We start from the raw sequence: 17,181 nt of genomic DNA on the forward strand, positions 1-17,181 counted from the left end.
AATTGAAAAAATTAACAAACTGGATAGATGTTTTGGGGGAATGCATGCTTAAATTGAATGGTTAAACTGAACATTCATAAACATAAAAATTTCTAGAAAATAAGCCTTAAACATTTCCACAAAACAACTTTAGAGTTTTAATTGTTTCAGCAAAGTAACACAACACATGCAAAGAAATCTAAGTTAATAACCTAGTCTACTTGCAAGATAGATTTTTATATTTAAAAAAAAATGAAAAGTTAACATTGTGGAAGAAATGCAGATCGAACATTCACGAACAGAAATCAAAGTTAGGGTACCTGTGAACTTAACTCTTCATTAGTGAAAAAATTATCATAGAGTAAAAAAAAAATACATTTACCAGAAACAAAGAAACATACCAATAAAGAAAAGAAAAACGTCAAAACAGTTTAATACTCCACTAAATTTTTAAAACAGCAAACAAAGTAGCAATGGCCGACATTCAAATCAAACGGAAAAGCGGTAGGTAACATACAAACGCTTGCCTTTTGCTGACCAACAAATGTTCTAAAATTTGAAAAACACAAAAAATCAGCAGCATCTGAAACACTTATCTAAGAAAAGAACATCTACATTAATTAATGTAGTAACAACAAAGAAAAGTATCCAGTACAAAATTGTTATCCACCAAACTCACGTCGTATCGCGATCGCGATTTTGTTGATAAACAATGAAGTTTAGAAGAAGTGTTAGTTTTCTCAGTTCACCACACTTTAAAAAGAAATGAATTTAAAAAAAACTCACCTCACATCAACAAAACTTTAAATTAAAAGAATTTTGTCGCAGAGACCTGAATATAAACAAATCAAGTAATATCCAACAGTCAAATATCTAGCAGATATCCGTAAATGAGACTTCGATGGATATTTATTTTAAACATTCAGGTTATTGAACAGTCATCCACAAGCTATCCAAATATCTATGTCTAAAACATGTAGAACTCTGGATAGCTAGACGACTTACGAAAATCCATATCCAAAATCTGGATATCCATAAGCTATCCGAATATCCACATCCAAAACATGTAACCGTTTGGATGTCTTGAAGATATATCAGAAATCCATATCCATAGACATAACCAGATATGGATATCCATCAGCTGTGTGGCAAATCCAATGGATATTTGGATATGCCATGGACCTTTTTGGATGTCTAAGGGACAATTGTGGTTGTCTGGGGGGCGTCTATGTCCCCGTACCTACCGCTTACACATGGTTTCATTGGTCAGATGGGACCCTGAAAACAGTTAAGTTTCTTGATCGAGACCATCAGGAGCCGAGCAATCCCTGATCCAGCAACCTCGGAGATATCGATTTGGAATGGGAACTTGAAGGTCTTCGTGATCACGACTGATTAAACGTGACGTGAACCTGTCACCATTAGCGTAAACGGAGGATTTCCGACCAGCTGCATCGAACCCGCGACCTTGCAGTTGCAATACAACGCCCTACCGATCAGGCGAATACGGCCACATGTTAAGAACATGCAAAGGTCGCTGTATCATTTTACCTGGGGGACCCTACTCAATGGGCTTCTTTTTCCTATTAATGGATTTTACCGCAATGCTGTAATTTGAATTCTTGACGTCAAAATTCAAATGAATGCCTGCGGCTGGATCGAGACCCACGTGATAACAGGCCAGACAACTCCTCTCCCCCCCGCTTCCTTACGCCACCAGTCGTCGATCTTTGAACTTGGCGCGAAACTTTGAAAGCAGTGCAGTTTCAAGCAAATAGAGTGCTGCTTGCTCTGGTTGAAATAGATGAAATAGGAAATATGTAACTTCGGATGCACATTCTTGAACACAATACTCTTGAATTTATCTCATCCTTTAAACGTACCGGAATGTAGAGGCAATTAAAAATATATATATATAATTAGTCTTGTAAGTGTCTGAGTGTCTGCTGAGTGAGTCAGCGATTTGCGCTACCGAACAACCTGCATGCGAAGAAAAAAATCGGGCGCCTCATGGAATAAATTTTAAAGTTCGGAGGTAAGTACTTTTCTCAGATAAATAAATTAACATTTTATGCTTCATGCAGTTAAGGTTACTTAACTTTTCCTCCATTACACAAACAATTGTCAGTTTCCTTTCTGATATCTTTGTCTGTAATTTGTAATTTCAGCATACTGCTTTAATATTTGAAACGGTTAACTTGCAACTTTTTATTTCTTTATTTTTTTAACCTTGTACACGCATTTATTCGAAATGGATTTTCCAAGCTGACAATATACATATGTCAAAATTTTCTTCGAATATACTTGTTGCTATCAGAAGCAATGTAACTTGGTGTTGATATTCAGTTAATATGTAAACAAGTTTTTTGAAACAGGCTTTTAACTGAACTAATCTTATATTTTCTGTTTCGATTAAATTGTTTCATACGCTAGCATGTGTTATTTTGATCAAAAAACATTCCTTGATGGGCTTCCGTAGTTCTGAGGTAAGAAGATTAGCTTTGAACGCCGGAGGTCGTGGGTTCGATACTTAAACATTTTCCCCCAACTACGCCCCTGCAATGTTATTCAAACAAGCTGGTTCTGTGCGCAAACTAAAAAAAAATATGTTTTTTTTGCACTGTTGTCTTTAAGTTTTAAGATATTTATGTACAAATTGTGGTTGAGTTAACGGTATTCATGATTTCTGGGCTTGCGAAAGATTACTTTCGAGCAGTGGATACACAACGTGTTTTTGCCAAATGCTCTATGATTGTTTGTTATGCTTAAAAAAGGCAAAATGTCTTGAACTATATAATTTTGAACTCCTTGGGTTTTCTGTTAATAAGCTTTTAGGAACTCTGAAATTGTAATATAAATTGAATTAAGGGGCTGTCCATAAAGGATGTTGCAAAATTTTGAACAAATCCCCCCCCCTCCCTCCTTGTTACATGTAACGCTGTTCAACATGAGCATATTGTTATAAACAACGCGTGATGTCACACTTCTTGTTATCCTTTCCCTTCCCCCTGTCACAATAATGTCACACCGAATTCCTAAAAGAGCCTACTCAGAAAAATGTTGATCTCAATTTAACATATATGAAGTTTTAAGTATTGAAGAAAGTTGGTAAAATGGTCATTCTATGAGAAGTGTTTTGAAAAAGGTTACTTTGTCATCAATTAATGCTCTTTAAAATAATTTTTCAAAAGCCTAAAATGATGAACTATTAAAGCCCCCCCCCCCCCACACACACAACAATCATTAGCATCAGAAAAAGCTAAAAATGGAAAAGTAGCCAAATTCCAAAAAAAAAAGGCTGCTTTGATATTGAATACATTTTTGATGTACAACATACAGTATTCATGATCTTGTATAATTCATTCTTTACTTAACGTTTTTAAAGTTGAATTCCTGTGTAACTTTTCGAGAGTGCCCACCGAAGGGGGGAGGGGTAGGAATCATAGTCTCATAATAATGATAGCTTTTCAACGGCTATAGTTATAAATAACTGTGCCCTTGAAATTTTAAGGGAGATGGGGGAGATGTTTATGGGGTATTTTTCTTGAAGTTTTCATAATTGAAGGAGGTAGTGCACCGTTTACTTTGGGGGATGGCACCCAAACATTCATGTCTTTTTAAAAGTATAAATTTGCTAAGCTAAGTTAACATTAATAATCTGGTATTATGTATTTTAATTTGATGTTATGTCTTTGAAACGTATTGCAGTTATATTTCCCGTTTACTTTAGTAAAAATGTTTATTTATATTTTAAAATTTCATTTTATTCTTATTCAAATACAATAGTAAAATTATTTTTTGTTTTGATGTAATTGTAAAATGAAAGTTCATCTATTTATTTGAATACTTCTTAAGACTTAATGTTTCAATACAATATACGAGTAGTTAAAATGCGATTAGTGTTAAAAAAATTTTCAAATGAAAAATAAAACTGTTTATTTATCACTTCGTTTTTACAAGATTGTAAAATAAAATCGTGTTTAGTTATTTGAATACTTTGTAAGACTTATAAATGTTTTTATGTGAAATACTATGAATTAAGCTCAGTGTATTTTTTAATGTATGATTATTGGTTCCTTTTTATGTTTTCTAATGAAAAAGTAGAAGTTTTAATGCTACTAAAATAATAGAAGACAATAATAAATAAACCAAATAGTTTAATTAAACCAAAATACTAATCGAAGAGCTCACTTCCCAATATCATTGTGGATCGACTAACGATGACGTCATTTGCTAGTTGGATGGCCTTTCTATCTCGAAGGCCTCGGCTGGATACTGGATGTTATGTGTTGGATGTTGGGCGCTGTATACTGTTTTCGCTTAAAAAGGATGCGTAAAGTCGAAAATGTCGTTAATAAATAATTCGATTTCGAGATGCATGGATGCTACCATCCAAGGGAAGGAACATGCTAGCGAAGGCCCGTGGACCAGAGGACATGGGCGTGCTACCACCTAAGAAGGAGGGACATGCTCGCGGAGGCCCGAGGACCAGAGGAAATGGGCGCCACCAATGAAGAAGATGGACACGCTCATTGAGGCCCGTGCACCAGAGAAGTTTGCATCATAAGCATGGAAAAATGAAATCAAAGGAAATCAACTATCGTCAAGTAAAAACAATAAACAACCACGATTACTCAAAAACATATTTATAAAAACTTTTTTATTTTACTTTTTTTTTAATTCAGCAATTGCGAATTGCTTATTGTTCTCACTTGACCGTTTTGGGCGTCCGTCCGTCCTTTGATTTTATTTTTGCCACCACCGGTGGATTTTTGGAGGGACTCCACCTTGGCCACCCCCTCCCCATACTGCTACTCCAGTGGGCGTCTCCAGGTTGCATCCATATACTACACACACGCAGATGCTTACACACATACACGCCTACACACACATACTCCTGCATACACACTCACACACCTACATATACACGCCTGCACACAACTACATGCCTGCAGATAGACTTACACGCACACGCCTACACACACACACACACACACACACACACAAACTCGTGATTGCAAAAGACATAGTCGAAATTAAAATTAATTTTTATTTATTTATTTATTTATTTATTTTACAATTTTTAAAAAATTATGTGAATAATTATTTATTTATTTAAGTTAGCTTAAAGTGACTTCTAAGACGTATTTCTATTTATTAATTATTCAGTTCAAAAGTTACATTTTTCTGATCACAGTATTTCTGCAGTTTTGTATTTGCACTTTGCTTAAAATGCAGTTATTTTTACTTTCTTTCTTATTTAGTATTAATAATCATTAAAAACATGTTTAAAAATATTTTAAAAGTATTAAAAAGTTTTTGTTTTTAAATTATTGCAACTTTATTTTTTAAAGTCGACGGATGGAATGGAGTCATCTTCTTGCCAATTCAGGTAAACATAAGCGATGGAATAATACTAATCGTGATGTATTTTGTAATTTTTCAATATGTTCAACTAATCCAAATTTAGATTTTAAAAGTCAAGGATGAAGAATGCCCCTAAAAATAATATAAAAACACCTAAATATAAAAGAAAACCTAGTGACTTATGTTTAAATTTCTTATAAATAACTAGTAAAAAAGTTAATATTAAAAAAATGTGTTTTGAAAATTGTTTTTTGATTTTTTTTTTCAAAAGCCGTGAGGTATAAGAAATCCTCCTTGCACCCCCCCCCTCCTTGCCGGCACCCATGTGCACATCTCTTATTTCCTGTGGAAATAATGGGGGTCACATCATTGTCGTATCATTAAAATTATAAAAGTATAAGGAAAAGAATGAGTAAAAAAAATAGCGAGAATAAAACAGAATAAAACAACGTAAATCCGCTTATTTTAACTGGCTGAAGAAAACGTAGCTCCACCCATTCCGATGACATCAGAAGGCAACGTAGCTGTGACGTCAGTGGTAGACCGTTGCAGATTTATCCGAACGTTTCCTGTAAGGTATATTGCACGAAACAACACGTATCTCTCCTGCGTGAAACCGAGTAAACAACCCAAGTAAACAAGTTTGAACAGATCAAGATTCCCTTCGGGTTACCAAACACAGGTTAGTTTCACCTGGGATGCCATGCTTAAAAAATTATCGTCTCATTGGTGAGAAAAATATTTCAATTTTGTGCAAAAAATCGGATGTCGCCAAATGGGGGGGGGGGGTATATCACATCTGTACCAAAAATATATTTGTTTCTTTCCTCCGGAATGCTTCATCAAAACAAGCAGCATATTTCGTGTTTCACCGTAACTATCGCTTTTACAGAGATCGGAGAGTTCTCGCTTCTTTGTTCAAGGTCATGTGTCGGGCCGTGGTAGCCCGATCGGTAGAGTGTCGGATTCGGTGCCGGAGGGTCCTGAGTTCAAACCTCGATGGTCGAAGATCCACCGTCGTCATTAAAGGGGACTGGGTGACGTTAAATATGCTCGTGGTCTCAATGTCCTCCAAGTGAAACGATACCTCTGGGGTGATAGCACCAGGTAGCTATTAGCTCCTGGTCTAGTTCTAAATTCTCAATAACTGTTCGATCCGGTGATGGTGCTGCCATCTATCGGTATAAAAAATAATGGAGCAAGGCACTTAGTTTGCAGTCCTCGACATAAATACAGTTGTAGTCAGTTGTGACTCGGAATCGAAATCAAAAGTCATGTGTGACCCGAAGAAAGTGGGGTGTTAGATAAGAAGTAACAAAAGCAGAGGCATTATGGTATATTTCAACGTCACATTACTATGGCTCAAGTTCCACGTTAAATGGAAACAAAAACAGGGGGGGTTGACCTTGGGAAAATAACCACGAGCACCGTTTTTCTACCCTGTACATTTCGATCCAATTCAGAGTATCACTAAGTAGTGCAGTGTTATCTTGCTTTGCAACAATGATCAGAATCTTGCTAGTTTAATGAAAGAAAAAAAGCCATCTCGTTCTCCCTGATAAAACAGCTCTAGAATTTATGCAAGCAATCAAACTTTTTTTTTCTCTCATGCCTTAACTTACTTTTTAGTCGTTAGTTTAAAAACGAAATTGTTTCAAAAGAGTCGGAAAAGTAGAGAAATGTGTGGGGCAAAGTGAAATGTTTAAGATCACTTGCTTTTTTTAATACAAACAGATTGGAATTTTGTTCTAAAATTTACAGCTCATAAAGTAGGAACAACACATTTTATAATAAAACTTGTCCCAGGCGAGAAAGGCACGCTATTTCTGTTGAAATTCGACAAAAAAATAAATAAATAAAAAGGGCAAGGGCGACAGTTCACATTTATCCGAGGTTGGAAAAATTGGAGCTCTGACACTACTCATATGCACCAAATATCATTCGATTTCATGCAGCAGTTTTCTCGCTCGAGTGGCTACAAAAAAAAAACAAAAAAAAAAAAAGGCTATGCTCACAGACAGATATTTGCCAAAAATAGTTAAAATGGTGTCAGCTAGCACACCTTAGAACCAAATCCGCCAAAAATTGAAAACTTTCACGAGTTCAAAACTTCCTTCTATATATAAACCAAAAAAAAAAAGAAGGAAAAATGGTCAAAATAGATTCAGCACATCTTAAAATGTGTAAATATGTCGAAGTTCGAATGTTTTTATGCATCCAATGTGCTTCCAAGATAATGTGCTTCCAATAGTATGTTGAGTCAGTGTAAACTAGACTATGGAATTCATGTATGCCATGTTACCAAGGGATCACCAGTCATACATAGAACAAAGAACATACAAATAAAACTTCAATTGTTTATACATTCCTTCAAATGTTTTTTCCCCTCTATTTATCTTAGCTTTTATACTATTGTGCTTTGTAACCTCAGAGGGAATTATGAATAATCCTGTATATGTGTGAACAAAGTGTAATTTTAAAAAGAACTTTTTTTTTTTAATTTTAGGTAAAAGTGTGGTTCCAAAATAGAAGAATGAAGTGGAAAAGGACTAAAGGCACTCATATAAAAGTCAAATTAAATAAAGAATTAAATAGAAATACCACATGTTGACCAAAAGTTGAACTTTAAGCAAGCTGAATATAAGTTTGAAAAAGGACTTAAGAAGTTTTTATACTTGGAAAAACAATAAACAAACCATTAAATCAACAAAATTGTTTTTAATAAAACATTTTGCACAGTATGAAAAAAATGTTCAACAGGACTATAAAAAGTGTAAATAATATATTTTAAAAATAATAAGTAATTTAGGGGTGTATACCTCTTAGAGATGTAAAAGTTCCGGAAATTTTGAAGTGGTGGAAAAAAAAACGGTTTTTTTTTTACCATTTTTTTCGGGAAAAATTGGAAAAAAATGGAAAATTTGATTTTTTTATGAACAAAATTTGGGTTTCTTAATAGCTCTGTGTTTCTAGGAACATATAAAGGGTTAAACGTTAAAAAATATATGCTATCCACACATGTTCTTTTTCTGCTTGACAGAAATACACATAAAGGTAAGATTAATTAAAAAAAAAACAACAACCTTTTTTTTATAACTGAGAGCTTTCATAGTCAAGCACCAGAAATAAGTCAAGTCGTCGTTCAACCAATAATATTGGGTAATGTGTGTCTAATCATAACAATTACATTTTCTATTTTAGATTGCCTTTGAAACTTGAAATATTAATTGAAATTTTCGACTTTCAAACATGATTGATATTTTTTTTAAATAAAAATAATACAGTGTAACTTTACTGTCTAAAATGAAAACAATTGAGTTTTGATTTTTTCTAATCCAGTATAAGTTCAAATCAAAACTAAACTGGTTTTTCTTAGGCTGAACCAAAACTTAAACTGGAGTTTCAGTTTATTCATATGGCCCTGCTAAGCACAGTAGTAAAAGTAGTCATTCCAGCAACTTTTGAACGAAACTGAGTTATTATAACCAAGTTTTTCTCTGTTTCGTATTTTACTTGATAAATAAAATGTTTTAGGGTCATTTGGTCAAGAACTATTTTTTTGAAAAATTCTAAACAAAAAAAGACATCTGAATCAAATATATGGAAGAGTCAAACTTTAAAACACAGTATCTCAGCATGAGCCCTACTGCAGATTCCACTTTTTTGCTTATCACGGCAGTATAACAGGGTGCCGCAAAAAATGTCGGACAAAAATTGTATCATCGAATGGAAGAAAGGTAATTTCATTTTAATGAGTGCCTTATTTATTTTTGTCTCCCACTTTATTAGAAAATAATTTACAATATGTTTCTATGTATTGTTTTTCGGTTTTCTTACAATTTTAAGCAAACTAACTGCTATTTTAAGTTATTTACCCAAGACGGTTCGTTTGCTTGTTGTCCCTCGGCAAACAATAATTGAAACGGTATGCCGTTTCAAATGACTTGGAAATGATAATCGATGACCGGAAAGTATACAAAAACGAACAGTGAACATTTCAATTCATAGTCAGGTCATCCAAATTTGAGTTCAATGAAGTCCTTGTGTTTCTTCGAGAGAAGTCGTCTGTAAGATGGGAATTTGTGCCCGATAAGTGCGACTAAGCGAAAAAACAGCTGAAACAGAAGTTTTACGAGTTCCAAAAAGTTCAGGCATTTGTATGACTACAAAGATGCCAGAAACGTTTGAGACGGGCTTCAAGATCAAGCTGGAAAGAGATACCTTTCACTGAATTACCGTTCAACCAGATCATATCCCCCAAAACAATAAGATTTGGTCTGTAGACATGCCAAGTACCTTACAAAATGTTAAATATCGCCAAAATTCGAAGTCAGGCTTGATCTGTGATGGAATCAGCACAAGCGACAAAAAAATCTCTAGTTTTTTGTGGATGAGGGCCGTAAAATGAATCAAAGAGTGAACCAGAAGGACATTTTAGAAGTTATTGTACTTCTGTGGGCCTAAGAGCACTTCAGCAATCTAGACTGGACATTTTCCTTAAACTCCACACTGATTCAAATGGCCAAAAAGACAAGAGTGGTGTAAGGCGCATTGTTTTTGACATGGTATTATCTTTTGAGTGGACGCTCTACTCGCTAGACCTAAATCCCATTTATTACACTGTATGGCCTATTTTAGAGTCGAAGGTCTACCCTAAACTACACATAAGTTTGAACTCCCTAAACCAATTGCTTTATAGGGAATAGGATTGATTAAAGTACTTGGTGCCCTTGAATGAAAATTTTAATAAGCAGTTGAATCTCTGCATTACTGCAAAAGGCTGCCAGTTTGAAAACAATTAAGTTTATTGACTGTTCAAGGTCTTTTCATATTATTATTATTTTTTTGTTTTGTTAATTTATTAATTTTTATTAAAGTTTCATGGAAGATTGCTTACCAGGGTTTTTTTTCTGCCACACCCTGTACATTTGGTTCACACAGTCAGCAGAAACATAATTTTGTGATTAAAGTTATGCTTGTTTGTTATGAAGAAGGAAAATAAATTCTTCACTAAGGATATTGGTTTAAGCTTTTTATGCAAAAAGTATTATTAAAGGTTTTTTGATTCATATGCAAATCATATTATCATACAACAACTTGCATTAAAGTTACAGTTACAGTATTTTAACATACAGGGGGGGGGGGGGTTGCATCAGAATTTAAGTGTGAGAAATTTGTAATCATTTTTTGCTGAAAATTTCAGTTAAAATTTCCTGAAAAGTTGAAATAATTCATTTTTTCAATTTTTCCCACAGTGGAAATAAACCCCTTTCGGATTGGAAAAAAACGGTTTTTTCCGTTTTTTTCGGAAATTTCCCAGTTTTTTTCCGACCATTTTCATCTCTAATAGCTCTAAACATGTGATTTAAATTACAAAAATATATATATATATATGAACAATAAATTTGTTTTTTAATCATAAAGGATTTCTTTAAAAAAAGTACACAGAGAGAAAGAGGGAGGAAACTTTTGATGCATTTAAAAACTGAATCAAAAATCATACCAGGGCTCTCCCCAAAAGTATAAAAATAAAATTTCCAAGATATTCCACAACCAATTACTTCAAATTTTACTCACCCTTTAAAATATGAATGTGGGAAATATGAATCTAGCACTAACGGTAGCGAAAATAGAGGTTTTGCAGGTTAAACAAGGACATGCTGGATATAAAAATGGATGTAAGCGGGTGTGTACGTGTGTCCCCTACACAAATCCAATTTCCGCAGAATCTTTGCCAAATTTGGCACAAAAGTACTTTGATGCTAGGAGGAGTTTTTGGAATTTTTTAAAAAATGCAATGATGCTTGGATTTAAATTTTGAGTCATAAATTAGTTCCTTTCTACATGTTGACACAAAATATTACTTTTTTTTCCTTTTTTGATTGTTGCATATGCATCACTTGGCACAATTTTTTTTTTTTTTTTTTTGAGGTGACGCAGCTACAAATTCAATGTGCAAGAGCTACTCAATGATGGAATAAAATTATAGCCATTGCTAAAATAGCAAACTTCTTCATTTAATCTAATATCATCATACACCTTCTGCTCAATGTAACTTTGGGTGTGTACAGGGACTGATTCAGGGAGGTGAATCTGGTGACTATGCCTGGGTCCCTTCTCAAAAGAGGGCCCCCAAAGTGGACAGTACAAGTTGTCCGTACATTTAAAAATTTCAAAATTATTTTCAGCATTTTATGACTTTCTCGTTGATTTTAAGATTACATAAATAAATTTGCGCCAAAACTTTGCTCTTTAATGAAATAAAGAACTAATTAATACTAGTGATGTGCCGGATCGTTAAAAAAGTGGATCCACGGATACAGATACGGATCTGAAATTTTTTTTTACCCAATTCAACTACAAGTGTAAAATTTGTTACGGAAGGTATTCCCGTCAAAATAATGGCAGTTTCTTCAAAAAATGTCAACAGTGGCAAAAATATAATCAAGACCATGATTTATTCTTTAAAGAAATCTCCGTTAAAATTCAGGGAGAGTTGGAAGGAATGGGCCAGCGCTGCGTTAATGTTTAGATGGAATGCGAAAAATTATTTCTAGCTTACTCGGTAGATGTAGGATACAGGAGCAAGAGTGTAAAGCTGCTACTGGACAGGCTAGAAATGTTTCGCATTTTATTTCAGCATAAATGCAGCGCTGACACATTCCACTGAACTTACTCCGACCGACGAAATAAAGAGCCAGGAACACCTTTACAAACAGAATTTAGTCTCACTTTTTTTGAAGGATGCCGAGAAAAACAAAAATGAAGAATAACAGAAACCCCAAATCAATAACAAAAGCTAATATTAAAAAAATTAAAAAAAAAAAAAAAACACGTCCCAGAGAGTCGACTTTATATTAAGAAGATGAATTTCGCCGGTCAGAATACACATTCGTTGACGAATATGAACTAACAGCAGGTAAAAAGTTTAAATCATTGAGCTTTTTCTCTTTATCTTCCGGCTATGAAATTGCTACTAATCAGGCGTATAAAGGCTTAGAATTGCATTTAAAATTTACTTAACAAGGTTATAGCTCCTACTGTACATAAGTTAAAAGTTTCAAATAAATATCAAACGCAGAAGACTTCGTTCTTTCAATTAGAGCCAACATTTTTAACGTATACGGGTAAATTTTTACTACCATAATTGTGAAAAGCGTTAAGTCGGTTTTTAATTAATATTTCCGGTAATTAAAGTTCTACAAAAACGAGGCCAAGCTAAGAACACTTTCGATCAAGTCAAATTTTGAACGAAAAATGAACTATCAAAATCGGTTCATCTGTTTAGGAGCTACGATGCCACAAAAAGACACAATGATACTTTTAAAACTTATTTCCCCTTCCTTTTTGCAACGGGGGGGGGGGGGGGGAATACAAATTGGTTTCTGAAATTCAAATAGGGAATAAAACCTAATTTAAACGGTATTTAAGAGTCTTTTATTCAAGTATTTAAAAATTTTTAGAATAGAAAAGATCCGTTTAAGATGCGTCAAAAAAGTAACGGATACGGATACAGATCTTTATTTTCTCTCGGATATCCCGAACATCACTAATTAATACCTTCAATTTAAATGTGGGAAAAACGGCATTTTAATTTCCTTCATAATAAACTACAAAATACACAAAGTACTGTCTTAGCATTTGGTTTTTACATTAAACACGTTATTATGCAATAATTTTTACAATGCCATTATCACAACTAACAATATATGCTCATGTTGATCGAAAGGTTCATTGTATCAGTGTGCACATTACTATTTTACTGTTAACCAACAAATAATCTAGAAGAGTCGAGGCCCTTCCATCGGGTAAAAAAAGGGCATGGTCTCAACAATCTTCAAAAACTGAATAACAAAACTTTTACTTTCAATTGAAATTGTTGATATCTTTCTGGTAGAGGCCCCCACTTGCCCAAATAGGCCCCAGCATGTGTAAAAACCCAATTTGTGATGGATATGTAGTTCAAACTCAGATATTGGCATGTATCAGTTATGTTTTGATATCAGAATAATAATATATAAATAACCTTGTGTCTTAATATACGTTTAGTACGATAAACTGTTAAGTTATTTTGCTCCTAAACCACATGCCATGCAGACATAATTTGTCAGCAGAGTCAGTGTCAATTAATTTACAAGTTGATTCAGTATGATTGGACAGTTAACAATTTAGAACATTCAAACTACTTATTGAGTTGACCCAATTGTCAGATACAAACTTAGTCCTATATCATATCATATAAATCAACCTTTATAAGTATACCATCTGTCTGAGACAAGTACTGAAATACAACCCCACAAGTGGTCAACTTAGATATGCTTCAATATAGCTGATTCTCAAGAAATATGTCAAGAACTGCAAAACTTACTGACAAGTAATGTTCTACTTCAAAACAAAATTAAGGCTTATGATAAAAAATATGGTGAAATTGGAATGATAAAAATGAGCTGTTAAAAGTCTGAACTCTAGTTTTTTTTTTAATAAAAAAAAGACCTCCATTTTTTAAACCTGTCACATTCAGGAACATATGAGTTAATTTCTATGAAATTATTAAAACCGTCAAGAAATGTTGAACACTTTCAATTTTCAAACAATCATGAAATCACAAAAGAACCCAGCAGATTACCTTTCTAGGATTTTTTTAAAAAACTTTCTTTATATTTATACATTAGTTTAAGAATCCTACTAAAAAATACACACACAAACAGATTTATTTAACACATAAATAAAATTAATTTTATTATTTTTGACAAATAAATGTACAAGGAATGAAAACATTTATACAATTCTAAAAATAGTTTTTACATAGAAATTTTTTATAGCACATTGCCATGAAAATTATTTCATCTGAAACAATTCATGGTAGTCATAGTAAAAAATTAAGAATTTTAGCATAGATTATTATTGTAAAAAATAATAAATTTACAATTGTTTTGCAAAAGCATACATTAATAGTGAGATTATGATTAATAACTACAAATGTACATATAAAAAATCATATGGCACATATTAATTTTTTCACAGGTTATATTAGGTACTATTTATTACAATTTTAATTCCATTCTGTTTTGTATTAAATTAAAAAGTATGAAATAGGTAGGGAATAATTTTCTATGACAATGCAAAATTTTATAAAGTATAAACAATCTAAAAAAAAAAATCTTTCATCATATTGACATTTGAAAAATTAAAAAGTTCATGTATATATGATGAAATTTTCAAGATGTTAGCATAAACAAGCATTAATTATGAATTGGAGAGGAGGCTTGAAAGCTAAATTCGAAGGGAAAAAAGAAATTTGTACTTTCAAAATTAAAAAAAGCAGGTATAAGTAACGAGTGTAAGCTCAATTTGCACTATGAAAAACTGACATTTTAACAATTATGGCATACGAAGTGTAGAACATAGTGCATAAATTCTATAAAGAAAACAAAACACAATAACAAAGATGTATTAATTTCCAAAATGTAATTTATAATAACATCAGCAATGGCAAGTGAAGAACAACATATCAATTCATCAGCCTGAAATGAGAATTGTGTACATGCAGGTTGGAGCTAAAAAGATCTCCTGCTACAGTGCAAAAGAAGTGGATTAAGTCAAAAAAATAATAATTTTTCACCCAACAAACTTAACATGTTGTTCTTCAATACACTAAAGGAAAATTGTTTTTTATTTTAGGAATTTTTGCTTCAAAGCAAGAAATCACTTCATGGAAATTTTCAAATAAAATGTCCCTTAGAGGCAAATTATACGGTTAACGTATGGGTAACAAATAAGAATTTCCGCCTGCCATATTACTGAGAGAATCCAACTCTTGATCAGCTTTATTATTTTCTAGCTCTTGCAATGTATAAACAAATCTGGACCATTCATCATTTTTAGGAGTTGCAAGTTGCTGGAAAAATAAAAGAAAATGAAATTAATTTAATGAATACAAAATATTACTTTTGGTATGAATTCATATCACTTTAAATTAAAAATTAAGTGAAATAACACTGCAACCCCTGTAATTTTTTATTTTCTTTTTTATATATATAAATTCCTTGACAACTACATGAGTATATGTGATGAATATTTCCATAAAAGTTTATAAACTTTAAACTTAAAGTAGGAAGATCATTTGCTAAGTTTTAACCCATTAAGCGCCGCTATATGAACCACATTGAAAATACTTAAGTTTTCGTGTGTTTTGATATTCAATACACATCTTTAATCATATGTAGCTGAAATTTTGCAAAAATATTTATTAGGTTAGGAGATATGGTATGGTCCCAAAATGGGAGACTTGGCGTTTAATGGGGACAACATACATATCCCTGCTACTATGTTGATACTTGAATAATTTCCGGCTAAATCCCATCAGAAAGCCCTAAAATCGTTTTTAGGTAATTAATATGGCTAGGTATTGGTACTTTATGTACATATTTAACATATTCAAGCTTTAAAATGTAGAACTTTTAAGTTTTCATGACACCCAAAGCTATACATTTTGGGCCCCCTTGCAACAAAAGCTGTGGAGGCCAGCCCCAGAGGCTAGCAGTGTATATTTGCAACATTAATAAGTATTAGTATGCTAGTTATTTTCAATTTCTTGAGCAGTTGGGGTCCTTAAGAACGCCTCCCCTCTTCCCTCTGCCGTACATCACTCCGTGTCTGGTTTTCTTTCTTGTTGCATTCCTTCTTCTTATACATTTTTATACAAAACGAAACTTTTCCCACACATTTTACTACCTTTTAGCAAAAAGCCTTAGGATTTTCATACACAAAAAGAGAAGAGGTAGCTTTTTTCTATTAACCATGTAGGGGGATCGAGCAACGGTAAATGACAATGACATGAAATGTCATTTACCATTACACACTACCACACTATATAAAATGTATCTTATAAAATGGAACTAAGATATTTTTGGGCTCCCCGATGGTGTAATTGTGTTATTATAGGCAAGGGATTTTTTGCAGTCAACATTTCGGTTGCTTCACAACATGTTTTATGACATGATTTATTCATCATCATAATGTTTTTAGAGATAAATGTCTAGCATGCTTCGCATTGAAGAATTATCAACGGTCACAGTTTGTCCAATTTCATCCAACAAATTACGATAAATGGTAAAAATATAAAGTGAGATAGATTCACAAACAAGTGATACTGCACTCATCTTCTTGTTTTAAGCTAAAATATATTATTTAAATAGTGTTTGAAGCTCGTAGCAAAGTCAAAAATTCTTACTACATTTTTGATTTCAAAAAAAAAAAAAAAAAAGCTGGAGAAATTTTTCTATTGAAATTCAATCTCCCTAATTGAAGGGGGAGCGCCCTCAAGAGGGATGGGAGCATGGAACTGACTGAGCTACAAAATATTTTAATGGAGGGGGGAGGAATAGTTTTAAAGGGAATTTGAACTCCTTTTACGGAAATATCTTTCGTGATCTGTAGAAATTCAGAGAGATGCGTCATCCTCCTTAGGGAGGATTGGCGCCTCTGTTTTTTCAGAACTTTCTTCTAAACGAATGGAATGTTACTTGTTTTAATAAAAGCACCTGCTCTTGACCTTGAACAACAAAAGAGTGTTTACAATGAGAAACTACAAAGGGGGCTGTGGCTTCAACAGGAAAAAAGGGGAAAGTTCATTCATGCAAAATGGGTGAGAACGATTTCTACCGGGCATGACTTGCTCTGCTAATCAGAACACGCCAAGTCTCCCATTTTGGGACTTCAGTAAATAAAGTCCTCTAAAACTACTTTAAATTATTTTTCTTGGCCCCTGTTTGTTGTGATTTGAAAAAAGGTCTATTGAGCTTCATATTCCATGTTCCTAATTTCCTGCATTTG

At 33.2% G+C, this 17,181-nt stretch overlaps 2 protein-coding genes across 3 annotated transcripts in view; one reads left to right on the forward strand and one right to left on the reverse strand.

The window, feature by feature from the left end:
• LOC129235145 (homeobox protein SMOX-1-like) overlaps positions 1-8,038 on the forward strand; it is a 47,962-nt gene extending 39,924 nt beyond the window's left edge. Inside the window, exon 4 of the mRNA XM_054868836.1 lies at positions 7,853-8,038. Within this exon, the coding sequence (XP_054724811.1) occupies positions 7,853-7,957 (105 nt within the window). The 3' untranslated portion in view covers positions 7,958-8,038. The remainder of the gene's footprint in view (positions 1-7,852) is intronic.
• Positions 8,039-14,066: 6,028 nt separating this feature from the next.
• Positions 14,067-17,181, reverse strand: part of LOC129217044 (cytoplasmic dynein 1 intermediate chain 2-like) — a 52,125-nt gene continuing 49,010 nt past the window's right edge. For both annotated transcript variants that reach the window (XM_054851283.1, XM_054851282.1), the window contains one exon: positions 14,067-15,244. In XM_054851283.1, the coding sequence (XP_054707258.1) occupies positions 15,104-15,244 (141 nt within the window). In that variant the 3' untranslated portion in view covers positions 14,067-15,103. The remainder of the gene's footprint in view (positions 15,245-17,181) is intronic.

Source organism: Uloborus diversus, chromosome 2 (assembly GCF_026930045.1).
Source record: "Uloborus diversus isolate 005 chromosome 2, Udiv.v.3.1, whole genome shotgun sequence".
Classification (NCBI taxonomy): Eukaryota; Metazoa; Arthropoda; class Arachnida; order Araneae; family Uloboridae; genus Uloborus; species Uloborus diversus.